At 37.3% G+C, this 26636-nt stretch overlaps 4 protein-coding genes and 1 long non-coding RNA gene across 5 annotated transcripts; 2 read left to right on the top strand and 3 right to left on the bottom strand.

Annotated features, from left to right (window-relative positions):
• Window positions 1–2001: 2001 nt before the first annotated feature.
• LOC18022598 lies at window positions 2002–4136 on the bottom strand. Its single transcript, XM_006405580.2, has 2 exons — window positions 3938–4136; window positions 2002–3590 (listed from the first exon to the last, which is right to left on the bottom strand). The coding sequence occupies exons 1-2, from the start codon at window positions 4134–4136 to the stop codon at window positions 2002–2004; spliced, it is 1788 nt and encodes a 595-aa protein (XP_006405643.2).
• A 2486-nt stretch (window positions 4137–6622) lies between these two features.
• On the top strand, window positions 6623–7625 carry LOC112088532. The gene is made up of 2 exons (XR_002900529.1): window positions 6623–6870; window positions 7413–7625. It is a non-coding gene; the product is annotated as an uncharacterized LOC112088532 (long non-coding RNA).
• A 3640-nt stretch (window positions 7626–11265) lies between these two features.
• Window positions 11266–12586, bottom strand: LOC18022597 (expansin-A24). The gene is made up of 2 exons (XM_006405579.2): window positions 12352–12586; window positions 11266–11882 (listed from the first exon to the last, which is right to left on the bottom strand). The coding sequence occupies exons 1-2, from the start codon at window positions 12584–12586 to the stop codon at window positions 11266–11268; spliced, it is 852 nt and encodes a 283-aa protein (XP_006405642.1).
• Window positions 12587–20043: 7457 nt separating this feature from the next.
• On the bottom strand, window positions 20044–21132 carry LOC112088381. Its single transcript, XM_024158646.1, has one exon. It carries the CDS (start codon window positions 21130–21132, stop codon window positions 20044–20046), a length of 1089 nt encoding a protein of 362 aa, XP_024014414.1.
• A 2173-nt stretch (window positions 21133–23305) lies between these two features.
• On the top strand, window positions 23306–24985 carry LOC18022596 (UDP-glucose 6-dehydrogenase 4). The gene is given in 4 exon segments (XM_024158844.1): window positions 23306–23320; window positions 23322–23345; window positions 23347–23425; window positions 23428–24985. Coding segments are annotated over 4 exon segments (1440 nt in total). The 3' UTR covers window positions 24750–24985.
• Window positions 24986–26636: the final 1651 nt, after the last annotated feature.

Below are 26636 nucleotides of genomic sequence, written 5' to 3'. Positions count from 1 at the left end.
CGTGAATTCCGCATTGAATTCATGTAGGAAAGAAGCTTTCTGGAGGATTCAAGTCAAGGTGGAGATTTGTTGGTATGCCTTGAATCCTGAAGCGTAGAAGCTTCCTGGCGTTGATGAGTGCAGATGCATGCAGACTGCATTTGGGTTGATGCGTGCAGTTGCGTGTAGGCTGCACGATCAATCATACAGGCTGCAGGATTCAGCATGCAGCCTGCGTGATCAAGTATGCAGGATACTTGCAGCATGTTGAAGCTTACATGCTACGTCTTGAGGTTGCTTGTGTAAGTTTACACGCTGCATGTTGAAGCTTACAATCTGTTTGAGCAAATAGTTGAGTGCAACGTTCTGCATCCTAAAGCTGATGTCGAGATCTACATGCTATGTAAGTTGATGTGGACGACTACAGCCTGCATGAGCAATGTAGAAGTCTGCGTGCATTTGGGCCGCTATTTCTGCATGAAGGTTCTTACATGGGCCTAAGTGAGTGAGCCCAATTGCGATTAAGGTTAACTAGGGTTTATGCTATAAATAAATATGTTAACCTAAATTCTGATGTATTCTGAAATTTTCTGTCTCCGTAATAAAATCAGTCTCTTTTGTCTGTGGATGTAGCCAACGTATCGTTGGTGAACCACGTTAAATCTGTGTGTGATCTTTACGTTTATTGTTTTCTTCTTGCATCTGTTACAACACACTGCAATCAGAATTTGCAAAGCAAGATTCTGTATCCGACACATTTGCTTGAAAAACAACACAATGCAATTCATTGCATCAATAATCTGTGACACAGAGATGAGATTGCACTTGAGTTCCTTGACAAAAAGCACATGTGTCAAAGTTAACTTCTCCGTCAATGCCACACTTCCTTCTCTATCAGCAACCACAACATTTCCATTAGGCAGACCCACTAAACATGGTGAAACTTTATGCACATCAAACATACCACTTAACGTACCCGTCATATGGTGCGACGCACCACTATCAATAATCCACTCATCTGTATAGGTGTTATCACTCACACGATTTGCTATCTCTAATCTCGAATCAAACCATCGAACAAGCTTATGTCATTGATCTTTCTTGAGCCCTGCCACAGCCTGTGGATCAACCTGTGACGCCTCCGTGTGTGACACACGTTTTTCAGTGTGTGACACATGTTTCGTAGGTTTTCCATACTTCTCCAGCCACCAATCTGGATATCCATATACTTGATAACATGATCTCACATCATGACCATACTTCGAACAATAAGAACACTTAATTCCTTGACTCTGAAATCTCATATTTTCAAAAAACCGAGAAATTCCCAAGGTTTCTCCACCGAATAAATAAATCCCAAGCCCTTAAGGCTCTACAAAAATCCCGAACCTCGTCGGTCCAAGTTCACCAAAAACAAAAGAGCAAGACCTCGTCGATTTGCTTTTCCAATAAACCACGACTTATAAACAAGAATTTGAATCAAGAGCTAGACGAAAAATTTATAGAGCCTTAGACTCTGATTCAAGAGCTAGACCAAAACTTTATGTAGTCTTAGGCTCTGACACCATGTCAAAGTAATTTGCGGAAGTGATTTATTCATCAGCCTAAAGGCACATATATATATAAGTACATTAGTCGACCTTGAGTTAGAAACTAGCAATGTGGAACAAATTACTCTAATAATTCTAATAACTAACTATACAAGGTCTAATAAACCTAATATCTCCTAATATCTTTTAATAATTTTATTTCCATTTCTACATAGTGGTTAGATTTTCCTCGTAAACAGCAAATGTGTCAAATTATATGGCATTAGTTTTTCTAGCCTCTGTATAAAAATCAGTTTTTTTTAACTACATCTTTGAAAAGACTATTTTATTATCTTTCTTTAATCATTACAATTTTCAAATTTATAAAACTTTTACAAGATAAGTAGTAAAATATGATCATACATTTCAGAAACCAATTTTAGTACTAAACGTTGGAATACACTTGTGGAATGTGCGTTTCACGATCTAGCCATCAAGTCTCTGGAAAGGTACAGGAGCCGCATTTGAATAAATTTTTATCCACCATATAGTTTAGAACAACATCACCCATACAACGGGTCTTACATAAATAGCAAATCGGCCGAGAAAGACGATTAGTAGGAAGCAAATCAAATATTTTACCCTCAGAAAATGTTAAACTGGATCCAGGTCTTGGGTGTATTAGATCTTTGAATACACATTTAGTATGAAGAGTAGAGCCACAATCATCACATTTATAGAACCAACCTTTTGAATATATTTCCTTTTCGCATATCCCGCAACAATATAAAGAATTCACATTTTTCTCACCATAATATAAAGAGAGAGGATGGTCATCATATTTGTGTCTCACCAATGTGGGTAAAGTAGCACATCTGAAACATAAATTGAAGCCACCACAATCATCTTTACCTTTGCAATGCAGATAATACCCAATATACAAGTCACAACCTTCACACCTCACTGTTAATCCATCAATAAATAGAAACAACCAATGTGGATGACTTTTATGTTTAAACACATCAGAAATCGAAGCACACAGTACATCAATCTTGAAGTTGAATTTACTATTAGTATACATGAAACCAGTGCAATAACGTCCACAAACAGCACAAGAAAAATAGCTTTTCCAGTGCCTCATAAAATGCGGCTGAACTTTGGGGAACAAAGTAAGTTTTTCTATGCAAAGGAAATACCTTTTCTTACGAGGGAGATTAGCGCCTGCATCATGAAGAATAAAATCACATTGTGTACATTTGTAACCCAACTCAGAATTTATTGTGCATGCATAACAACTTTTATCTTCCTCACAAGGTAAGGCATCTTCGTCAAATCTTAATGATGATATTGATGACACCTTCAGATTGTGTTCGTGGCTAAAATGTTTTATTAGGTCTTGATCTATCACTTCGAATGGCTTACTTTCTTCTTTTTCATCTTTTTCGGGTATCCCTTCAAGTTCTTGCTTATCCCAATAGCGAAAATATCTCACACATTTTGAATGAGCAACATAAGAGCAAACCAAACAAGAATATGCTCCACAATTTCCATTAACATCCTCATAACATATCTCGCAAGTCCACTTCCCATGACCAATAGGAAAGACATGAGAGATGCGGTGGTCGTGGCGGCTGATGTGTATAACACGTGGTAAGAAGATGCATTCTCTATGGATTTTGAAACAACACTGAAGACAAATACACGGGTAATTAGTAGTGCATAACCCACATGCATCACAAGTGAAGGAAAGTTTCATTGGTAGTTGGTGGAGTTCATGCTCATGAATCTTAGTGGGTGCGAATATCAGAGGTTTTCTCACACAAAAGACACAAATAAAGAAGGAACACTGTAAACAATGATAAAATAGTGTAGAATCCAAATCGTTTTCACATAGACAACAAGCCCAAGGAGAACCATCTCGCTGCCGATGATATGTGAACTTGAGAGGATGTTTATGACGAGAAGGAATGTTGACGCTGATGCATTCCTCGTGGACATAAAATTCGCACAAATCACACTTGTAGCCTTGTTTGTAGCCACATAAAAATGAATTGGTTTTTTTTTTGAATATTTTATAGCTAACTTAGTTTAGTTTCTCTACAATTTTTTACTATCAACAGTACAAAATTTTACAAGCGGCTAAGAATTAATTTTCGTAAATATTTTTTTTTTTGTTGAGAAAATTAGAAATTTAGGACAATTTCCCAAACCATTTGTTTTTTTAAGATTTACTAGCTTAAACATTATCCTTGTAAAATTAATTTTAATTAAATCCTAAAATTACCTTTAATTTTTTTTTTCATTCTAGTAATTTTTGTTTAGTTTTTTTTAAATTCTGCAAAACCTTAAAACCTTATTCGCTGGAGTTGAAGACGACTTCCATATTCTAAGGGTTTGAATCACGCATATGTATACCCGTCGACACATACATATAAATACCCTTATTTGTTCTGCGTTTCTTTCTTTGCGTGTGCTGCTACTTTCATTTTGGCGTGAAATGACTATGTTCCTCTCTGTGTAAACCGTTTCTTCTTCGTTTTGGAAAGCCATATCACCAACGCTCACCAGATGTTTGATCATTTGTCCCAGTGACCAGTGTGAGTAGGCTTTCTGATTGTTATTATTCATTTATTTTGAGGTTCTCATTGTCATAACAGAGAGATGTTTTCTCTGAGATTTTCGAGCTCAGCTAAGCTCACCCACTCCATAACTATTGCTACAGAATCTGTAAACTCCTAATACTTGTCTTTTATGGATTTGCGTTAGGTTTTGTTCATATATAATCTTACTCTGCCAAGGTTTTGCTTTATGAATATGAGACTTTATGCACATTCTTACAAGAAACAAGATTTGTCATCATTATTTTCTTGATTAGTATAGCTTGTAGGATTGTAATCAAGTTACTAGAGTGGGAATCAGCTGACACGTGGGATGATGTGTTCACGTTCTTCTTTATATATAGTGCTCCATGCAAATAGGCGACTCATCTAGACAATTCTTATCACCAAACAAATTAAATTCGTTTATTATTAATGTATTATTATTTTACTTCTCTGTTCAGTCCAAGTTGAGAAGTTAAAATGTGTCTGACGTGTGTTTGAATTGCAGGAGCAACTAGAGAAGAAGAAAGCATAGTAAGCAGAGAAGATGAAGAATAAGGTTGTAGTGATTCACAAGAAATCCAAAGAGAGGAGAAGATATTCTTCAAGCAGAAGAAACTACTGCTAAATACAGAACCACTGGAATTGCAAATAGAATTTCAAGAGTTAATCAATTTTAAAGTGTAAACATTCGTTCTTATGTCTTCGATGGCTTGTAATCGTGTTTGTGTACTGTTCTTGTGTCTAAAGACTACATAGTGAAAAATTTGTCCATTCTTTTACTTATACAATTTTCTAAAGCATTGTCAAATCATAAATAGGAGACCTTTTTGGTGATCAAGATTAAGTTGAAGTCCATATCACCTGCATCACAATTCCTGTGTTTGATAACAGATATGTTTGATAATAGATATGTGGATTTAAAGTCGTAGGAACATAAGATAACTATGTACATATACTTTCTGTTTCTAATGTTTATGGAAATTACTGAGCTGAATGAGCTCCATTTATTTGGTATTATGATTTGAAGGTAGCCGATTTGTTGAAGAAGAAATTGTCTTTCATCAAAGTGTGAGAACATAGCGGAAAGAGCAAACATAGAAGAAAAAAACGTTGTGGAAGAGAAAAAAAACATGGAAATAAAAAAGAAAGTAAATATTTGGAAAATATTTAGTTTGGTGGATAAGCACATGAATACTAGATTTTCTCAGATTCTGTTAACGATTTAATAGAATACATGTTCTACATTATGTTGAACAAAGAATGATTACTAGAATACACATTCTAGTAAAATGTAGAACGTAATGAAAAATATAGAAAATGTATTCTACAAATTGTAGAAAGTAGAATGAAGAAAAACATGTAGAACATCGATTCTAGGTTTTGTAGATTGTATAGGAATGTATAGAAAACATATTCTATAAAACCATAGAATGTAGAATACGTTTTCTAGGTGTTGTAGAAAATAATTTTTAAAATTTAAAAACTTTCCATAACTAATTTTCGGTAATTAGTTTATTTCTTTATTTGGCATTTTTGAATTTTTCTAAAAAAATTATACATTAAATTTGAATTTCTGAAATTAATGTAATCATTAATTAAAGGGTAATTAAGTCCAAAAATGACAAAAATTCAAAAATCTTATAGAGACAATTGTTTGTAAAATGTGTCCTAAATTTACAATTCTCCCAATATTTTTATTTGTGGAAGCTCTTTTGACTCAATGGTTGATCAAATGTTTACTAGTATTTTAGACAAGAAATCTAGCTTTAATTTGGATCCTCGAGAATGTGATTAGGTTTAAGGGATTTTTGCTAAAAATAATCTAAAATTTGATTTTGAAAAAGTAGACCCCTGATGCAACATTTAGCAAAAATAACCTAAAATGGTAGTGAAAAGACAATATAATTCTGTATGACCAAACAAAAAAAACGGATGTCATAATTACTGTTTAAACCCTGACGAAGTCTACTTTAAACTATTAGAAGTCTACTAGTAGACTTCTAAATAAAGTTTATGAAGTCTACTATGTAATTAAATTATAAAATTTAATTTTAAAAATAATAAAAAATAATATTAGTTTTAAATTTGCAGTCATAAATTAGATATTGGTAACCCTATTGCATATAAATTATTTTTTCAGAATATAAGTTAAATTTTATGGTTTCAAATTAAGAAGAACAAAATATTTAATTTAGTGTTTATATTTGGTAGATTAAACCGAATAAATTAACCATACCAGAAATTGAACCGAAATTAAATCAACAAGGAAATCTACAAAATCGAATAAATTAACTTAACCGATATTTAAAATCAAATTGAACCAACGAATTTATGAGATATTAAACCAAAAATGTTATCAAACCGAAATTAATTTCTTGTGTCAATGAAAATTAGGTTCTAAAATTTAATTAAACCAAAATTGAACCAAAGAAATTTAACTTTTCCAAAACCGAAATGAAAATTAGGTTTTTTATCCTACTATATAAACGAACTATCCCTAATAAATCCCTAAGTCTATCCCAGACATGCTCTCTCTAAAACGGCGCTCTCTCTTCTCTCTCACCATTTTTTTTTGCTTTTCATTCTCTTTGTGAAGCTATAGAGAAGCATGGTTGCTGTACGAAGCTCTCGTGAAGGAGCTGAAGAAAGAAGATTCAGGCGAGCTCAAGATCTTAAGCAGTCGTGAAGGAGTATTGAAGAAGATGACTCATCTTAGTCTCTTACCGAATCTCGCCGCTCCTCATAGTCTCTGGTGTGAGGTAAATCATCGTTACTCCTTTTTTCCTCTTTAAACCCTCTAAATATCTGTTTTTTGTAGATCTTAAAATCTGTTTGGTTTATTTCCTTGTTGGCTTTTTGGACGAAGCTATTGCATTTTAGCTTACACGTGTTGTTTCTGATAGATGGCTTTCGTGATTTGGTCTCTCCATGGATTATAAAGTTTTCGCATTTGGTGCTGTTATTTTTCTTCATATATCTTTACTTCTTTTTTTAAAAAAATCGTATATCTTTACTCCTTGATATCTGGCTTCAGTGTCAGTGTGTCACAACCACACATGATTTCTCTATTGATAAAGAAATACGATCTGCTGAGTCTTGCCTTTGTAGCAGAAGATTGTTTATTTCATGTTGTTACTTTCTGTGCTAGTTGAGTCTGTTTAGATATCTTCATCTTATTTTCTAATTTAAAAGTTTGATTAAGCTCAGATATTTGTCGTTCCATTATTTTCCAAGTTTTTTTATTGGTATTTAATAACCTTTCGATGAAATACTGAGAGTATGTATATTTTTTTTTTTCAAGAAAAAGTGAAGACAAAGCATCCCCAGCTGCCAAAAACTCAAAACCTGTCTCACACAGGTGGACCAAGCAGAGACGCTCCAGCAGGGCAGGTGTTACCGCAGAGGAAGACTAATGATGATGCTTGTATCACTGAACTATACCATTTACATAAAATTACTTTTGTAATATTTAATTTCATATACATATATAATTGGAATCTTTTTTACAATCTTTCGGTCACCGTTAAAAAATTTAGTCTTTTATTTTCTTTATTCAAAATCGTTTGTTCATGTTGGTAAGAAGATGATCCAAATGTTAGGCCATGTGATTGATCCAAATGTTTCTTCTTTTAGTGTGGATGTAGAAGATGAAAAGATCACTTTAGTTTAGTGTAAAAACAAAACTGAAGAAGTAACAAAAGTAGATTTGGTAATAACAAACCTGAAGTACTAACAAAAGCTTGAATTTTACATTTTAATTCAATGTCATTTGAAATGAAACCACATAAGAAGCATATTAATAGACTTCAAAATTTTGTTTGAAGTCTACTCAAAAAGTTAACTCCACCAATTCAGTTTTTTTTTTGTCTAAATTATAATTATCTTGTGTCATTTTAGTAAGTTCAACAAATGTACAATCATCACTCAAAAAACAAAAAAAAATTCTACCTCCTTGACCATTGCTATTATCCACCACAAAATGTCACAATTTCTCTTTCATCTTCAATTTTAGTAAACAATAAATATTTCAATAATTATCTGTAATAAAACACACAAATAAACCGTATTAGAAAACAAAATTGCGAACCAAATTCTTGTAAACACATAAGAAATGAAAATTTTTGATCAAGGAGACTTCGTCTGCAGACTTCATCCGTAGACTGCAGATGAAGTCTACTCTTCCAAGCTAACTAGCTATTAAATCAAGAAATTTGATTCCACAATAAATATCGACTTATCACAAATGAAACTTATTGAGTAGTTAAACCAGTTCGTAACACACATTCCAAAACCAAAAAAATACATAAAAAATTTATATATATTATGTAATATTGTTTTTAAAATAATGATACCAAGCAGACTTCGTGTGCAGACTTCATCCGCAGACTTCTGTAGAAGTCTATTTTGATAAGCTAAGTAGCTTAAAAATCAAAACTTCTGATTCAACAATAAATATCGAATGAAATGAAATGAAATTCACTGGGTAGTTCAATTACTTACTAAAAAGCATTTCTAATCCAAAAAATATAAAAAAAATACTTTATAAATTTGCCTAAAACGCATTTTTTAAAAAAACTGCAATAAGTAGACTTCTACAGCAGACTTCAAACGTAGACTGGAGGAGAAGTCTACTTTTTCATAGTGAAGTCTACTAAAGAAGTCTACTAAAAAACATGTTATTTTTGCAATTGACCAATCCGTTGACTTTTCCTTCAGTAGACTTCAGAAGTAGACTTCCAGCCAAAAATGTTACTTTAGCATTTGACTGATACATTGACTAACAAAGTAGACTTCTATTGTAGACTTCATGTACGAGTAGACTTCTCTGACAGTCTACTTTTGAAGTCTACTTTTGAAGTTTACTTTTTCAATAGAAGTCTACGGAAAAAATAGGTTATTTTTGCAATTGAATTTTTTGAGTAGACTTCACTGTGAAGTCTACTTAAAAAAAGATTCCTTCTAAGTTTGACCGAAAAATATAAGTAGACTTCCCAAAGAAGTCTACAGTTTTTAGACTTCTTTCTGAAGTCTACTGCAGTTTTCCGGAGTTTTATGAATTTTTTATTTTTTAAAAAACTTTAGTCAAACACTAAAATGACCTATACGTTTTTGGTCAAACTACAAAAGTAACTTAAAAATAGACTTCTTGTGCAGACGTAAACAGTAGACTTTAGAAAGAAGTCTACATTAAAAAGTCAAAATACGGTCAACTACAAAAATAACCTCTTTTCTTTCGTAGACTTCTTAAGCCTTCAAATGAAGTCTACTATGTTTTTTTTTGTTTTCAAAGGATATCGAGTAGACTTCTCGTGAGGTTTAATGAAGTCTACTTTTAAAAGTCAATTGCAAAAATAACCTTATGTTGACTAGTAGACTTCAGTATACTTCACGAGAAGTCTACTTTCGCGATATGAACTGAAATATGGAGAAATTGAAGTGCGACGATTACCTTTAACAAAATTGAGCTCGGCTACAGTTCTTTTAAGCACCCAGAACTCAGGATTTCACCAAAAATAAGCAACCCAGATGTTAAGTAACCAGAAATCACCAAAAATGCATGACTTTTGGCATTGTAACTTAGCCCAGATGTTTTGGAGAAGAAATTATGAAAGAATGAGGAAGGTTATGAGTGAATGAGCTCAAATCTTTACTTATTACAGCTTTTAAAATTGGTTGAGAAGCATTTATTTCATTTTCATGGTTGTTCATAGTGGTTGAAGAAATTGAAGAAGATGGCATTCTCGTAATAAAAAAGTTTTTAGAAGTTCCAAGGAGACTTTAGCCAAATTAAAGAAAAATCGAAATAATAGATGTATAATGGCATTTTCGTTAATAGTTTAAGTGGGAAGGATAAAATTGTGAGAAAATGGCAAAAGTTGGAGAGAGAAAAAAAAGAGGTTAGTTTGGTGTTTGACTTTGAAATATGGGTTAAATCTGAAACTCTTCCTAGGTTTAATTCGGATTCTCGAGGATGTGATTATAACCCGATATGAAGATTAGATGGAAACAAATTTATAGGATATAATCAATGTAGCTAGAATTGTATGGCATAAATGCATATAATGTAATAAAATTGTTTGCTGTAAAATCGTTGATGTAACAATTCTCATATTTTATTAAAAATAGTTTTCATCACTTAAAAATGAGTTTTTGGATATGTTTCCGACGGATTACCTAGTTGATGGTAGAAGCAACTGAGTTTGATTACCTATCCCACTAGCTAACCTATTAGAAAGTCCTGATGAATTTCTCTCCTGAACTGTTGTAAGCTACGTGTTCTATTAAATGAAAGTGTTGCTAAAAAAAGGTTTTTGTTTTTGTAAGTGGATGCTAAAGAAAATAAAATGGATAGTGGGGAAAAGGGAAAACATTTTTCACCTTTAAAATGAAGTTATTGATGGTTATATAATTCTTCACTCGCCAAAAATCTTAAGGAAAAAGGATCCACAGAAGAAGAAAAAAAAACTATACTAACTACTATAAGCGATCGATCCAAGAAATTTGTATTCTTTAGGGCTCTTTACAAAGTTAAGATGAGTCTAAATTCTTCTACAATGCAAATTGGTATTGATAACTTATAACAATTTGTTCACAAATTAGTAGGATTTCTAACCTTGTTGTTCCTTCTCAATTAGGACTTCTACTTGAGTAGTGAGAAGTTACAATCATTGAGCATAGTGAGATTTATATAAAACTAAGAAATTTCATATGGTACATGCTCGTCACAAGAGAATTAGACAGTCTAGGCAAGGCGTACTAGTCTCATCCTTTGCTCTTCAAAATAAAAGCTGCAACTTGGAGCTAACATATTTCTTTCGCATGTCATTGAAAAAGATCAGATGAAAAAATTTGTATCAGGCAACTCTCTAAGACAAAAAGAACGAGAATGATATTAAGAACTATTTGCAAACAAACTTTTAACCCTATGCAGCCCATGCGGACCATACCTCCTCCACTGTCCTTAAATTAATTTGTCAGTTAGCTAGCAAATTATACAAAAAGGAAATAAGTAAAAGGCACTTAAGTGTTCAACAATGAAAATTAAAATTTACAACAAAAAAAAAAAATATTTACAAATCAATATACCAATAACACTCCTCATAAGTAATTGCAAGCCTTAGCTAAACAAAACTAAAAAAATAGTGTTTTTTCTTCTAAAAGTTGACCTTTCCATCAAAACTCTGTCCATTACATCCCCAAGTTGGCGGTGTCACGTCCATAAAGTCTTTCGTAATGCCATCACTTGTTGTGATCCTAAACGATAAGCATTGTCCGGTCAACACAACACCAGAGCTCCAAATCTGTCCCCAATTCTTCTTCATGGTTATCCACTCGGTCTTGGTTCCCTTAATCTGCATGGTCTTGATATCTCCGGCTCCTCCTACATTGTACGGCAAGATCATTAAGAAATGAGGGTTCCCCTTGATTTCAAACTTGACACCACCGGTTTTGGCGCAAGGAACACGCCTGTATCTAACCGGGACAACCCCGGCTTTGTATTTGGCGATCTTAAGGAACATTGGTTGGGAGAGATCAAAGTGTTTCTGTGGCGGGTTGCACCAGTTGTCTTGAGTCTTGCTGAAATCTGGTGGACAGAAGTTTGTAGCTGTGATCTTGATGGTTCCGGGCAAACACCATTGTGGTGCATTCACGCACTGGATCTCGTAACAAGCTCCACATGTGTATCCGTCGTTGAATAGCGCGGTGCTTAGTGCTGCTGTGGCTAGACCATAACCTTGTTTGTGTAAATCACCATATCCACAAGCTCCCTCTATCCAAATATAAAATGAAAAAAAAAAGTGAGTATGTATTATTTTTTAAATCCCCAATTCGTTTGTTTAATTAGCAATATATAGAATAACTGCATACTAAGCTGAAAAAAAAAATCATTTTTTTTATATAGGGACCCCATATTTGGTGACCCTATTCAAATGTTTCAATTCAATGGGCTCAATAGTAACGTTTTCTAAATTTTGTTTATGTTAATGTAAATGCATACGTAGAACACACAAAAAAAAAATAATAAACAGAAAACTATGTTGGCATTTGCATTTCTATATCCCAAAAAGATTTACAAGAAAAAAAAAAAAATCTTCTAAAGAGATTTATAAAAGATATATAGGTCGTTTTCAAAGATTGAGTCTCGTTTACTATGTGTTCATGTTATTGTTGGCTAATGTATAGTTCCTAAATAGTAACAACAAAACCTTCACATCTCAATTAGAGGTCTTGAAACTAACGTTGAGTTTCTCCACCATTGATGTCACCGTAAAAGGTGGCACGAGCGTCATGCCAACCGGATTCGGGTGCGTCTGTTCCGTCGCCACCATTTGGTGGGTTGGCTCCATCACCAGCCACGGATTCATGACCAGGCATCGGCACGTTGTCACCATGACCGTAAGTCATGGGCATGGCCCATATCACCATTAACATCATCAAAACTTGTGCATACACAAATTTTTCTAAGAGTTTCATGATTTCAGATTTTATTCGTAGTTAATTAAAAGTTTCTTAATTTTGATTGAGAACGTACGCAAGAATATAGGTTATATAGAGAGATAAATTATGGGCTTCTCGATGTTTTCGGGATTCAATTGGATTTCTACGATGTTGCTGACACTAGGACAAAGTTTGTGGCTTCTAGACATGCTTAATTAATTGGTCCGGGACTATTTTTTTTTTTTTTTAAAAGAATTTTTTCTTCTCTATAGTTTGATTTTTTTCCCCCTTGTTTGGTCTCTAAAACACAACGTTCTATATTTTTTTTTCTATTTAGTTCTAGTTTGATCTGAAAATTTAAGTTTAAATTATCATCAACAAAAAATTAAGTTTAATTGGCCACATAAAAAAAGTCGGATTGTGTGAACCAAATAAATAACCAAAATGCCGTGTCAAATATAAACAAATATTTTCCAATTTCTTGATTCTTGGTCCTGGACTTAACATACAAATTATAGATTTAATGTTTAGACAAGTTTATAAGTTTGTAATGAAAACCAGAGAAACACAGACGTATGTAACACACACTTGGGAATGCAAAAACCTTTTGCCTTTGATTAGAAATCACTTAGACAATCTCTTCAAGACTTGTCTAATCAGAATTACACGACCTTGCACACTGCAATTCGACACTGACCAATTCCTAATCTACCCAAGTCCCACACAACAACAGTTGTGTCACACTAGCCTAGTTCGCTCACCAAGAACCCTAATCGCTCTCACTTAGTTTCTTGTAAGCTCTCAATACAATCAGTGAACGGCCAACCCTTCCCTAGGTCTCTTTCACATATATATATATCCCCTTCCTCTTCTGAGTTGGCGAATATACTCTTTCCCTTGCTGAGATCTTCAACGATCCTCCATATCTTCCATCTTGTGATTCGACTTGCTCCTCACGTAATCTTTTTCTTCAACTCCAATCAGCTGATGCCACGTTGCTCCTGATGCTCTCTCTCTTTACCGCGTCTTCCTGTTGTGTTACACATCGCGTCTTGGTGTGTCATACATCGTCCAGAATCCTAATCTTACATTCTCCCCCTTTTTGTCTGAATGTGTCACGTCAAGCTTCTTGCAACAACACAACATTAGAAAAACAAGGAAGACCCACAAAAACACGGACAAAAGAAACGAGATCCAAATGCAAACTCAAGATGCCATTCCAAAAACCACACAAGACATTGTTCAAACAACTGTCAACCCAATAGACCATGTTTCACAAAACAGGTGACATGCTTAACACAGTATCAGAGCAAAACCACATTCACTCAGCCCTACTCTCAATCACTCTCCTCGCTCTCTTCATCATCTCCCTGCTGCTCCCCCTCAGTGTCCGACTCCTTGTCCTTTGCAGCATTGTCCCGTGAGCCATATTCTCCCCCTGCTTGAGTGCACATTTAGAACAAAAACATTCAAGTAAGACATGCAGCAGATCAGAACACTTACCTTTGAGACGCAGTTGGATACGCTTAATCCATCGTGCAAGCTGATCCAAATCAGCTTCCAGAGAAGGGAGAGGCTCGGATTCCTCGTCATCGGAACTTTTTCCAGCTTTCTTGTCCAGTGTGATCTTCAGAGGAAATCCTTGGAGCGGCCGATCACCACGATGACCTGGGATCATCTTCTGAAATTTCAACATCTGAAAGATCAGATTTGGAAACATCAGCTTGAGATTGACATGCTCAGGCATACGAGCTATGGCAATGATCTGTTCATACACCAGAAGACCAAGGTTGAAACGTCGGCCTTGGATGAGAGAAGCCACAAACTTGACTCTGTCTTTCACCATGGTGGTATAATTGGTAGTGGGAATCCAATTACGACAACAAAGCTTGTACAGAACCCCATACAGAGGTTGAAGATGTTTGGAACCAAAACCCTCCCAACGATTCTTCCGGCCTCCGGACACAAAACGAACAGCCTCATCAATATTCATCTTATCCCATTCACCAGATGGCAGATCTTCCTTGAGCAGGAACATGTGATTGATGATGTAAGGTGTGAACTCGTACATCTGTCCCTGAATAAATCAAATAAATCCCATTGCGATATTCCAAATCCGGCACATTCGCATAGAACTCGTGGACCACAATCGGGCAGTAAGGATCCACAATCGAGCACTGTGTAAGTCAAATCCACTTTTTCCAAGATACCTCGAACCCTATCCAGCTTGTGGTCGTCCAGTGGGAGAAACTTCTGGTCATGAAAGGAGCGAAGACGCAAGGAATCATACCTGTCCCGAGCCGCAGCAGAAGCAAAGTTGTCTCGCGAATACCGCAGAGGTCGAGTGAGCTCAGGATGCATGTGGTTATGAATGACAGTTGCCGCTCGACGCGGTACCGTGTCTCATGATCCTCATATGACGCACAAACTTTCGCACGGTCATCATCGGAGCCACCAAACATCTCCTCGTCACTGGATTGCGTGAACGGATTGGAGAACAGATCTCGAGGATCTTCAAAGTGAGCCGGTGCATGAGAGGAAACACCAGTGTGATGGTTACTCTCATCGCTGCTGTTTTCTTCATCGGAGATGACTACTTGTTCCTTCCCCGAACGCTGAACAGCTTTCTTCTTCTCAGAGTGGCGACGAAGAGCAGAGGCAAGAGTGTTGGAGTCCGTAGGTTCCCGGCGAGAAGCTTCGATGGCAGAGACCATAAGCTTGGATGATTGAAGTCTGGTGTTACGGGGCATTGTCGTGGAGATTGAAATCGGCGAGGAGAATAGAAATTCCCGATGAGTCGCACACAGTTAAGGTTTTGTAGCACACCAAACGTCAGCTGACCCTAATTAACCAGCGGGAAACCAAAACAAACTGGAAAAAAGCATTAGCCCAACAACAAATGGGCTGAAAGCCCAAAAAGGATTCCTCATAGATTTCACACACCCTTATAAGTTGCGTCACACACATGCAAATCAATTTAACACACAGGAAAATAAACACAGGACAACACATGGAGAATCTCATTAAGGGACCCATGACAGTATCCAGCATGCACATCTAGGCACCAAAGATGAAAAACGGACAAAACACTTCACTTATGTACAGAGAGCTCGAGGTGAAGAACAATGTAGAAGCACATGTGAACACACAAAAAATCAACCTGAGAGCAAAATGGTGCAGCCACTCCTTCAGCCGAAGTGCTTTCACACCATTAGTTATTCACAAACAATCTTCCTGCTTCAACCTGTGCAGAGAACCTGACATCCGTAACTTAAATCACCCAAGAGTTCAAACCGAGTGTCCACTCCTTCTTCAGACCATGAGAAACTATACCTTGATGTATACAACGGACTAACACTCTCCACTCTGAGACCCTATACTCTTTTGTGCTGCATTCCCTCATCTGAGGAGCATTCACACGTTTCTTTCAGGAGATAAGGTAATCATGTTTCTTTTCACATTGTCAAGACCTTTTAGGGTACCCAGAGTGTGGTGTTAGCACGCGTTGTCATCACCATTGTCTATCCATTGTGCTGCCTTCCCTCAGCTGAGGAGCATTCACACACTTCAGAAACACGTTCAGACTGGTATAGTGTAATATCTCTAGTTGCTCGGTCCTTACTCATAGGTGATTTTGGCCAATCCTGTCAGTGATCAGTGCCAGATGTGAAATGTGTCAGCATCTCAATCCTGCATGAGTGACAATCCTTTTGGCAGGACATCATAGCTCTCCATGACCTGGTATCCACAAACAAGATTTCCTGAAACAACTTGCTCAGCAGGAGGTGTCAGTAGCTTGTACAAAAAAACGATTATTTACATTTCTACATCAGCTATCACCTCGACCAGAGAATCTATTGCTCACACACACCCAAAGCCTTCCGCAAATAGAAAAAGGTATTGAGATCGAGCGGTTTAGTGAATATGTCTGCAAGTTGGTGCTCAGATGCTACATGCTTGATGATGACAAGTTTCTCCTCGACTAAGTCTCTCACAAAGTGATGCCTAATGTCTACATGCTTAGTGCGTGAGTGTTGGACATGGTTTTTTGTGAGATTTATGGCACTTTTGTTGTCACAATGCACAAGAAAAAGGGTCATTATGAATACCGTAATCAGCGAGCATTTGACGCATCCACAACAGCTGTGTGCAACAACTACCAAGAGCTATGTATTCTGCTTCAGCCGTAGAGAGTGAAACACAGTTCTGCTTCTTGCTATGCCACGATATCAAGTTGTTTCCCAAGAAGAAACACCCTCCAGACGTGCTTTTCTTGTCATCAAGACACCCTGTCCAATCTGCATCACAGAAACTTGCAAGATTTGTGTTAGTCTCAGTGGAGTAGAAAATCCCATAGTCTAGTGTACCTCGCACGTATTTAATGATACGTTTGACTGCAGACAGATGAGATTATCGGGAACTTGCTTGATAACGAGCACACAGCCCGACACTCAGACAAAGATCAGGCCTGCTTGCGGTCAGATACAACAGGCTCCCTATCATGGCACGGTACAGCTTTTCACTCACAATTTGCCCTTCTTCATCTCTTGACAGCTTTCTGGTTGTGCTCATGGGTGTTTTGGAAATCTTACAAGTTTCCATCTCAAACCTCTTCACAAGATTGCGAGCATAAGTACTCTGTGAGACAAAAATCCCATCTTCTGATTGCTTCACTTGAAGTCCAAGAAAGTAGCTCAGTTCTCCAACCATACTCATCTGAAACTCCCTTGTCATAGTTTTGACAAATTTGTTCACTAGATCTTGATGTGTTCTGCCAAAGATAATGTCATCAACGTAAATCTGAACCACCAGCAGCTGTGACCCCTCGTTTTTGAGGAACAAGGTCTTATCAACACTGCCTCTCAGGTAGTCAGCATCAAGCAGGAACTGAGTTAAGCGTTCATACCACGCCCTGGGGGCTTGTTTTAGGCCGTACAAGACACGTTTCAGCTTATAGTCATGGTCGGGAAACTGCGGATCTTCAAATCCCTTAGGTTGGGACACGTAAACTTCTTCCTGTAAGATACCATTCAGAAAGGCACTCTTTACGTCCATCTGGTAGAGTTTAATCAGCAGCTTGCAAGCAATCCCGAAGAGCAAACGAATGGACTCCAAGCGAGCAACTGGTGCAAAGGTTTCATCAAAATCTATGCCTTCTATCTGTGAGTAACCCTGAGCAACCAGTCTTGCTTTATTCCTGATCACGTTCCCGTCCTCATCTGTTTTGTTCTTGAATATCCACTTAGTGCCAACAACATTCACATGAGCTGGTTTTGGGACTAGATCCCATACCTCCAGCTGAATAAACTGCTCCAACTCATCATGGCACGCTGCAACCCAGAACTCATCATCAAGTGCCTCATTCACTGTGTGTGACTCAGTAAGTGATATGAAGCATGCAAATTTTGCCAGTTCCTTGAAGTCTATTTTCTTTCCTCGTGTTACTCTTCCATCATGCACATTACCAATCACATCTGCCAGTGAGTGATTCCTATGAACGTGCGGTCGTGTGTCTCCCACATCTTCTTTAACGGAAATGTCCTCATCATGTATTTCCTCTGTGATCTGTTCTTCATCAGGTATCACTGTGTCACACACAGATGTGGGAATGACTTTCTCAGCAGAGTAGCTACTCTTGTCGTCGAATACCACATTGACTGCATCTCCAATGAGTTTGGTACGTTGATTGAAGACTCTGTAGGCTTTTCTGTTTGTTGAGTAACCAAGGAACATACCCACATCACTCCTGGAATCAAACTTGCCGAGGTTGTCTTTATCATTTAAAATGTAGCACACACATCCAAACACATGGAAATAGCTGACATTAGGTGTGCGGCCATTCCAAACCTCATAAGGTGTTGTCTTGGTACCTGGTTTGACATACACATGATTGATGATGTAGCACGCAGTGTTAATTGCTTCAGCCCAAAATCTTGTAGCTACACTGTTACCGTGCATCATAGCTCTAGCCATCTCTTGCAAAGTTCTATTCTTCCTTTCAACCAATCCGTTCTGTTGTGGTGTTCTGGGTGCAGAGTACTGATGCCTGATTCCTTGACTATTGCAGAATTTTTCAAACAACTCATTCTGAAATTCACCACCATGATCACTCCTGATCTGGACAATGTTCCCTTTCTCTGTCTTTAACTGCAAAGCAAGAATCTTGAAGCTTTCAGCTGCTTCTGATTTCTCACGAAGGAATCGTACCCATGTATACCGAGAGAAGTCATCTACCAGAACAAAGATATATCTTCTACCTCCAATGCTCTTAGTTTGAACGAGACCCATCAAATCCATATGAATGAGATCTAGGATTTTGTTGGATCTGATTTTTGTGATAGACTTATGTTGCACCTTGATTTGTTTTCCTTTACTGCAAGCCTCACATACGGTGTTGCCTGGAGTTTCAAGATCAAGGACCCCTCTTACAGCTTCAGCCTTTACCAGTCGACTCAGCCCGTGAACATTCATATGCCCCATTCACTTGTGCCACAGTTCAATCTGAGATTCCTTTGCTGTCAAACATTTGTCTTAGTGACTCCACAGATAGCAGTTATTTCCAGACCTTATTCCCATCAGCACAATGTTACCATTCATGTCGACTTCCTGGCAATCAACCTGAGTAAAGATGACTTTAAGTCCTTCATCACATAGCTGACTCACGCTGATAAGATTCGCCTTGAGTCCTTGGACATAAAATACATTCAGGAGTTGAGGTTGATCCTCTCTTTCCAAGTTTCCAACTCCCTGAATTTTTCCTTGTCCACCATTACCGAATGTGACCTTACCACCTTTAACAGCATTTAATGAGTCAAACAAGCTTTGGTTCCCTGTCATGTGTCGTGAACATCCACTATCAAAGTACCAGGCGTCTCCTACATGCCCCTTGGATGAGGTATATGCAACATTTGCTACAGCTTCTGGTTCCTCAAAGTGAATCCGGGCTAAATTGCACACGACTTCCTCTATTACCTCTTCTGATTGGGGTGTGTCATACAGATCTTTCTTGGCAATCCAAACTTTACCAAAATGTTTAGGCTCGACGAAACACAGATGCCTTTTCCATGCATTTCTGATTTTGTTTCGGAATCTGTAGCACCTAACTTTCTTATGGCCTGGTCTGTTACAGAAGAAACAACAGGGTTTAGAGTGTCTTTTGCCACCTTGCGAAACCTTACTCTTAGCACCATCGACAGCAGCCTGAATCTGAGTGTGATGATTCAGGACTGATGGTGGAATGGCAATGACGTGATGTGAGATTTTCTGTGGTATATCAGCTGGAGGTTCTGTCAACTCACTCCTTGATGTGCTTCTATACACGAAGTTTGACATGTTCCCCAGCGTAGTGGTACTTGCACCAAAATCTCCAGTATATCCAAGACCCCAGTTCTTCTTCGATGGCAATCCCATTGACAGAATTTGATCCAGGTTCTCAGCACCCGTGTTAAGCATCCTGATCTTCTCCAACCTACTTGTCCTTCTCCTTCTCCAACCTACACACTTCTCTCAAGTTCTTGTGCTTGAAGAGTTATGCACTTGTCCTTCTCCAACCTACACACTTCTCTCAAGTTCTCGAGTTTACTTTCGAGTTCTATGTTCCTCTTCCTCTCAACTTCAAGAGCATCTGAATTAAGCTTTCCATCCTTGAGATCCTCCAACTTTTCAAGGACTTCTTCCACTGGATCTTTTTCCATCTCCAAAATGTTAATTTGAGCCTTCATTAAGGCTTTATCTTTAACCAACTGAAGATTTTCCTGACTCAGTTGAACCCAGTTCTCATAGAGTTTCCTGTATTCAACTTTTGCATCAAAGTCACCATCCTCATCTTCACTGTCAGATCCAGCGACTTCTTCGGGTTCCTTTTCAGCCTGTTCTTTTTCATCAGCCACAAAAGCAACAAAATTCAGCATCAAATCTTCTTCCTCATCGTCTTCATCACTTCCAGACTCAGATTCTCCTAAGGCAACTAAGGATTTGTCCCGAGATTTCAGAACAGTTGGACACTCGTTTCGTGTGTGGCCAAACTCCTTGCACTCTATGCATTTCAGCTCCTTTTGCTTAGCCAGAGGACACTCACTCCTGAAGTGTCCATATCCCTCACATTCATAACACTGCAAATCTTTCTTCTTTCCAGAACGCGCACCATCGGTGCGAGTACTTCGGAAGTTATTCCTCTCAAAGTCATTTCTTTGGCCTCTGATGTTCTTGTTCTGACCCTTCTCAACCCTCTTCAATATTTTGTTGAAGTTCCTGGCTAGAAGACTCAGATTTTCCTCAACTTGATTGACTCTTTTGTTTTCCGTTGCATCTGCAAATGCAATGTTTTTTTGCTTGGCTGTTTCATCAGCAGTTGCTTTCAGCTCTTCTGCCTTAAGCATACCCACCAGAGTGTCAAACTTCATGTCATCAGTGTCCATTGAGTACTTAACAACGGCTTTATGGGCGGCGAACTTTGGCGGAAGACACCTTAGCAGTTTTTTGACCAGTTTCTTGTCTTTGTATTTCCTTCCAAGGACAGCAGCTTCATTGGCAAGAGTACTCAGTTTCGTGGTGAAGCTTCCAACGGATTCATTTTTCTCCATTCTGAGATTCTAAAACTGTGATGCAAGATGATCAATCCGGGTTCTTCTCACACTGGTATCCCCTTCGAAATGATTCACCAGAGTATCCCATGCCTCTTTAGCTGAATCACATCCCTGAATGATACTGAATTCATCCAGATCAACCGCATCGAAGATTACTGAGATAGCCTTTAAGTTGAACTTCGATAGACTTTTGTCGACCTCAGTCCAAGTATTTTTAGGCTTGGCTATCTGTATCTTCTTTCCATCCTTGTCTTGTGATGCCACTGTAGGATAGGACCATCCTGTCTTAACTGCGGTCCAGGCATCCTCATCAATACTTCGAATGACATGTCTCATACGTGCTTTCCAGTGTCCAAAGTTTCCAGCATCAAGACGTAGTGGTTTATGAACTGCGATGAACTTCGTAGTCTCCATTTCTTCCTCAGGATCTTCACCTGTATATAGATATAGGTATCTAGAAGGTGATTTCGCTCTGATACCAAATGTAAAACCAGAGAAACAGAGACGTATGTAACACACACTTGGGAATGCAAAAACCTTTTGCATTTTATTAGAAATCACTTAGACAATCTCTTCAAGACTTGTCTAATCAGAATTACACGACCTTGCACACTGCAATTCGACACTGACCAATTCCTAATCTACCCAAGTTCCACACAACAACAGTTGTGTCACACTAGCCTAGTTCGCTCACCAAGAACCCTAATCGCTCTCACTTAGTTTCTTGTAAGCTCTCAATACAATCAGTGAACGGCCAACCCTTCCCTAGGTCTCCTTCACATATATATATATATATCCCCTTCCTCTTCTGAGTTGACGAATATACTCTTTCTCTTGTTGAGATCTTCAACGATTCTCGATATCTTCCATCTTGTGATTCGACTTGCTCCTCACGTAATCTTTTTCTTCAACTCCAATCAGCTGATGCCACGTTGCTCCTGATGCTCTCTCTCTTTACCGCGTCTTCCTGTTGTGTTACACATCGCGTTTTGGTGTGTCACACATCGTCCAGAATCCTGATCTTACATGTAAGAGTTTTTTTTTTAACTAAAAGAGACAAATCGTATATACACATCTTAGTTATTTAAAAATTTCTATTAAAATCAAGTACTTCCATATAGATTTAGAAACGTATTTTAAAATTAAGATATAGTTTTGGATATCCAAATCAATTAAAAAAACCAATTAAGGGGATTTATTGGAGTAAGGACTTTATTTCATTAGATACAAGAAACACAAACACAGATATCATACGTTTACAACGAGCATATGGCAACATTATATTTTAGAAAGCCAAAAAATACTTCAAGCCATTGAAATGAAAGACTTCAAAACCATTTTCTTTTTTTTTCCTCAACTAAATTGAGTATTTTTTTTTTTTTTGGGGAGAACGCAAAGGTTTGCTAGTGAGCTCTTCGTGCATGATGGAGCTCTCGTCAGGGGTAATATCGTCATTTCAAAACATTTCCAAGTGATTCTCCGTTTTACCCTTGCGTGTGATTGTATTCTTGCCAACCATACACCATTAGTTGGAGTGTCAAAGGGCAAAATCGGAAATACGTCTCCTATAAATTGCAGCATTTCTTCTTCTTCGTTGAAACTATCTTCCTTCTCTCCTCTTCCACCAAGAGAACAATTTCTTCACTGCTAATCTGCCAAGGTAATGCCGATCTCTATCTTCCTATAATATTTATGAGCATTGGAGATTCTTCTCGCAAAACTGTGGTTGATTGTTGACTACTCTCTCTCTCTCTCTCCGAATCGTTGATTGGTATCGCTCGCTCTCAGAGATCGGATCTGTCCGTTATTGAAATTCTATTTAGGATGCTCGAATGTATAGATCCTTTTGTTTAATCGTTATCATTTAGCAATCATCCTTGGTTTCTGGAGCTAGATTGTGTTTAGATCCGCTTGATTTTCGAGTAATTTTTCGTTTTTTTATTGGATGTGTTCGTCGTTTTCAGATCGATTCGTGAATGGTCTCTTGCTTGCGTATTGTAAGTGTTCGATGTTTGTCTTAGTCCAGATCTGATCTGTTTCTGATTTCGATTTTGATTCACAAATGTCGATCTTTGCAGAGAGATCTGTTGCTCTTCGTTCTTTATGTCTATAGAATTGGAATGAAATCTGAGTTTTGATTCGGAATTTTTGCAGAGAGAGTTTTAACAAAATGGTGAAGATCTGTTTGTATTGGAGCTGGATATGTTGGTGGGTCCAACAATGGCTGTGATTGCACTCAAATGTCCACACATTGAAGTAGCTGTTGTTGATATCTCCGTTCCTCGGATCAACGCTGGTACAGTGATCAGCTTCCGATTTACGAGCCAGGTCTTGAAGATATCGTTAAGCAATGCAGAGGCAAAAACCTCTTCTTCAGCACCGACGTGGAGAAGCATGTGAGAGAAGCTGACATCGTCTTTGTCTCTGTCAACACACCGACCAAAACGACCGGTCTTGGAGCTGGCAAAGCTGCAGATCTCACTTACTGGGAGAGTGCTGCTCGTATGATCGCGGATGTATCTGTCTCTGACAAGATCGTGGTCGAGAAATCGACTGTGCCTGTGAAAACAGCTGAAGCAATCGAAAAGATTCTGATTCACAACAGTAAAGGAATCAAATTTCAGATCCTCTCGAACCCGGAGTTTCTCGCAGAAGGAACTGCAATCACCGACCTTTTCAACCCTGACCGTGTCTTGATCGGAGGGCGAGAGACACCAGAAGGATTCAAAGCTGTTCAGACACTCAAGGAAGTTTATGCCAATTGGGTTCCTGAAGGTCAAATCATCACCACAAATCTCTGGTCTGCCGAGCTTTCCAAGCTAGCTGCAAACGCTTTCTTGGCTCAGAGGATCTCATCGGTCAACGCCATGTCTGCTCTTTGCGAATCCACCGGTGCTGATGTCACTCAAGTGGCTTACGCCGTTGGTACTGATTCAAGAATTGGTCCCAAGTTCTTGAACGCTAGTGTCGGATTCGGAGGTTCTTGTTTCCAAAAGGACATTCTGAATCTTGTCTACATCTGTCAATGCAACGGACTTCCAGAGGTTGCTGAATACTGGAAACAAGTGATCAAGATCAACGATTACCAAAAGAACCGGTTCGTGAACAGAATCGTCTCTTCTATGTTCAACACTGTTTCCAACAAGAAGGTTGCGATCCTCGGATTCGCGTTCAAGAAAGACACAGGAGACACAAGAGAGACACCAGCGATTGATGTGTGTAAAGGTTTGTTAGGAGACAAAGCGCAGATTAGCATCTACGATCCACAAGTCACTGTAGATCAGATCCAGAGAGACCTTTCGATGAAGAAGTTCGATTGGGACCATCCGCTTCATTTGCAGCCAATGAGCCCGACCACGGTGAAACAAGTGAGCGTGACCTGGGACGCGTATGAAGCGACTAAAGACGCACACGCGGTTTGCGTTTTGACAGAGTGGGATGAGTTCAAGTCGTTAGATTACCAGAAGATCTTTGACAATATGCAGAAACCGGCTTTTATCTTCGATGGAAGAAACGTTCTGAATGTTGACAAGTTGAGAGAGATTGGTTTCATCGTTTACTCCATTGGTAAGCCACTTGATGCTTGGCTTAAGGACATGCCTGCTTTTGTCTAAATGAGAAAAAGGTAATAACAATCTGTTCGATTCTTTCCTTTTGATCGTTTGTGCTTTTGCTTCAGTTTCATATAATTTTAGTCTCGAGACTCAAATTTGTGAAAGTCTTGAAGAGTTGTTTTTTTTTTTACAATTTACAGTGTTTTTCTTCTTATGTAAGCTCTGTTATTTTGTGTGTTTCACATTTTGTCAAGACTCAAAGAGACATATACTTGAATTGCGGTTACATCATTTTTGTTGTTTCTTTAGAAAGAAATAAATTCTTGTTTTTTTTTTTTAATTCAAAGTCAAGTTATTTGTCAATGTCTATGATTCAATTCTTACTTATTGCCATATTTTAGATTCCAATTTCTCGTAATTTGAGTAATAATTTGATTAAAAATCTCCATTTGTTTTTCTAACCAAGGTTTTTGGTGTATAAATCTCTTTAGATCGGATCTGAAAAACATCTCTAACCTCTTGAGTTCACCAATTTTTGTTTGCCAAAAAAAAAAAACTTTATTTCATGGGCCTTATTTCTCCAATACAATATACTATGTCTATAAGCTTTACTGTTGTTAAAAGCTCTAATACGATATACTATAAGCTTTATTGTTGTTTAAAGGTAGACAAAAATAAAAAACAAAAATGTTGTTTTCGGTGTGGATAAGATCTAGTGAGACACGACCAAAAATAATTCTAGTGAGTGTAATGGCTAAAACGTGGGGCAGAATATGCGAGTCCGTGCAGGTCGCAGAGTTGCATGCACGAAATCATGGTAACTCATAATTTTTTTTTTTTTTTGTTAAAATCATGGTAACTCATAATGTCATACTGAATAACTAGATTCTAACCCGTCCATTGGTGGGTGGGCGTGATTTTTGTTAGCTAAAATGAAAAATAAATTATAAGTTATATCCAATTAATGTTTAGTTCAATGTATATATAGAGTTGAATGTTATCGATAGAATGATATGTGGAGTTTAAACAACAATATGTGTGATGTTTATGATATGAAGATGTAGATTTTAAGTATATGTTAGCAATCAAATAGACAAATTAAAATACAAATTTTCTAAGTGTATATATAGTATAGAAAGCAAAATTGTTGATAGTTTTACAGATTTTAAACAATAAAAGCCCAACAATTTGTATTACAATCATTTGGTATGATAATTTACATTCTAGTTAAAAGCCCATCAATTTGTATCGCAAGATAATATCATTTCATATAATAAGGTGTATATAATACGGATACAATTTATCTAGTTAATAACTTAATTTTAATATTTATATCACATGATTCGTTATAATTTATTAACGATCATTGATAAATATTTAAGCAGATAGTAATTTAAATATTAAAATAAAATATGTTTACGGAAATTTCTAAATAACCATTATAAAAAGCCCACAGAAATTAATAAGTTCAAGATATTAAATTCATAACATAGATATAAGTAGGTGGACATATATCCTTTGAACGAAAAAGTGCTATAATGTAGACCGGTTTCATCTGCACATCTTAATTTCCTGGTTTGATATGCGACTTCTTCTCGGCCAGAACGAACCTGTTGATATAAATATGAATAATCAGCAACTATAAATTATGATTTCATTTAAAAATAAAGATAAAACAGCTTACATGTACGCAAACTCTTGAACTTCAGTTATCTCTGGGTTGAAAAGAAATCGAGATTGACCTCCTCCATTTCTAACAATGTGTTCACCTACAAAGAAAAATATAATTGTAGCATTTGACACCGTTATATACTTTGGTAGAAGTTCAGATACCAAATTAAATAATATTAATACATGGGGTATCTAACCTTTATAGAGATCAAGTCTTGACTCAGTTAACAGAACGAAAATGCGATCAGTCTTTCTCGATTTCCATGAATTATCAAA

Source organism: Eutrema salsugineum, unplaced genomic scaffold (genome assembly GCF_000478725.1).
Source record: "Eutrema salsugineum unplaced genomic scaffold, Eutsalg1_0 scaffold_14, whole genome shotgun sequence".
NCBI classification, from domain to species: Eukaryota; Viridiplantae; Streptophyta; class Magnoliopsida; order Brassicales; family Brassicaceae; genus Eutrema; species Eutrema salsugineum.
This window is presented reverse-complemented; position numbering and strand designations above follow the sequence as displayed.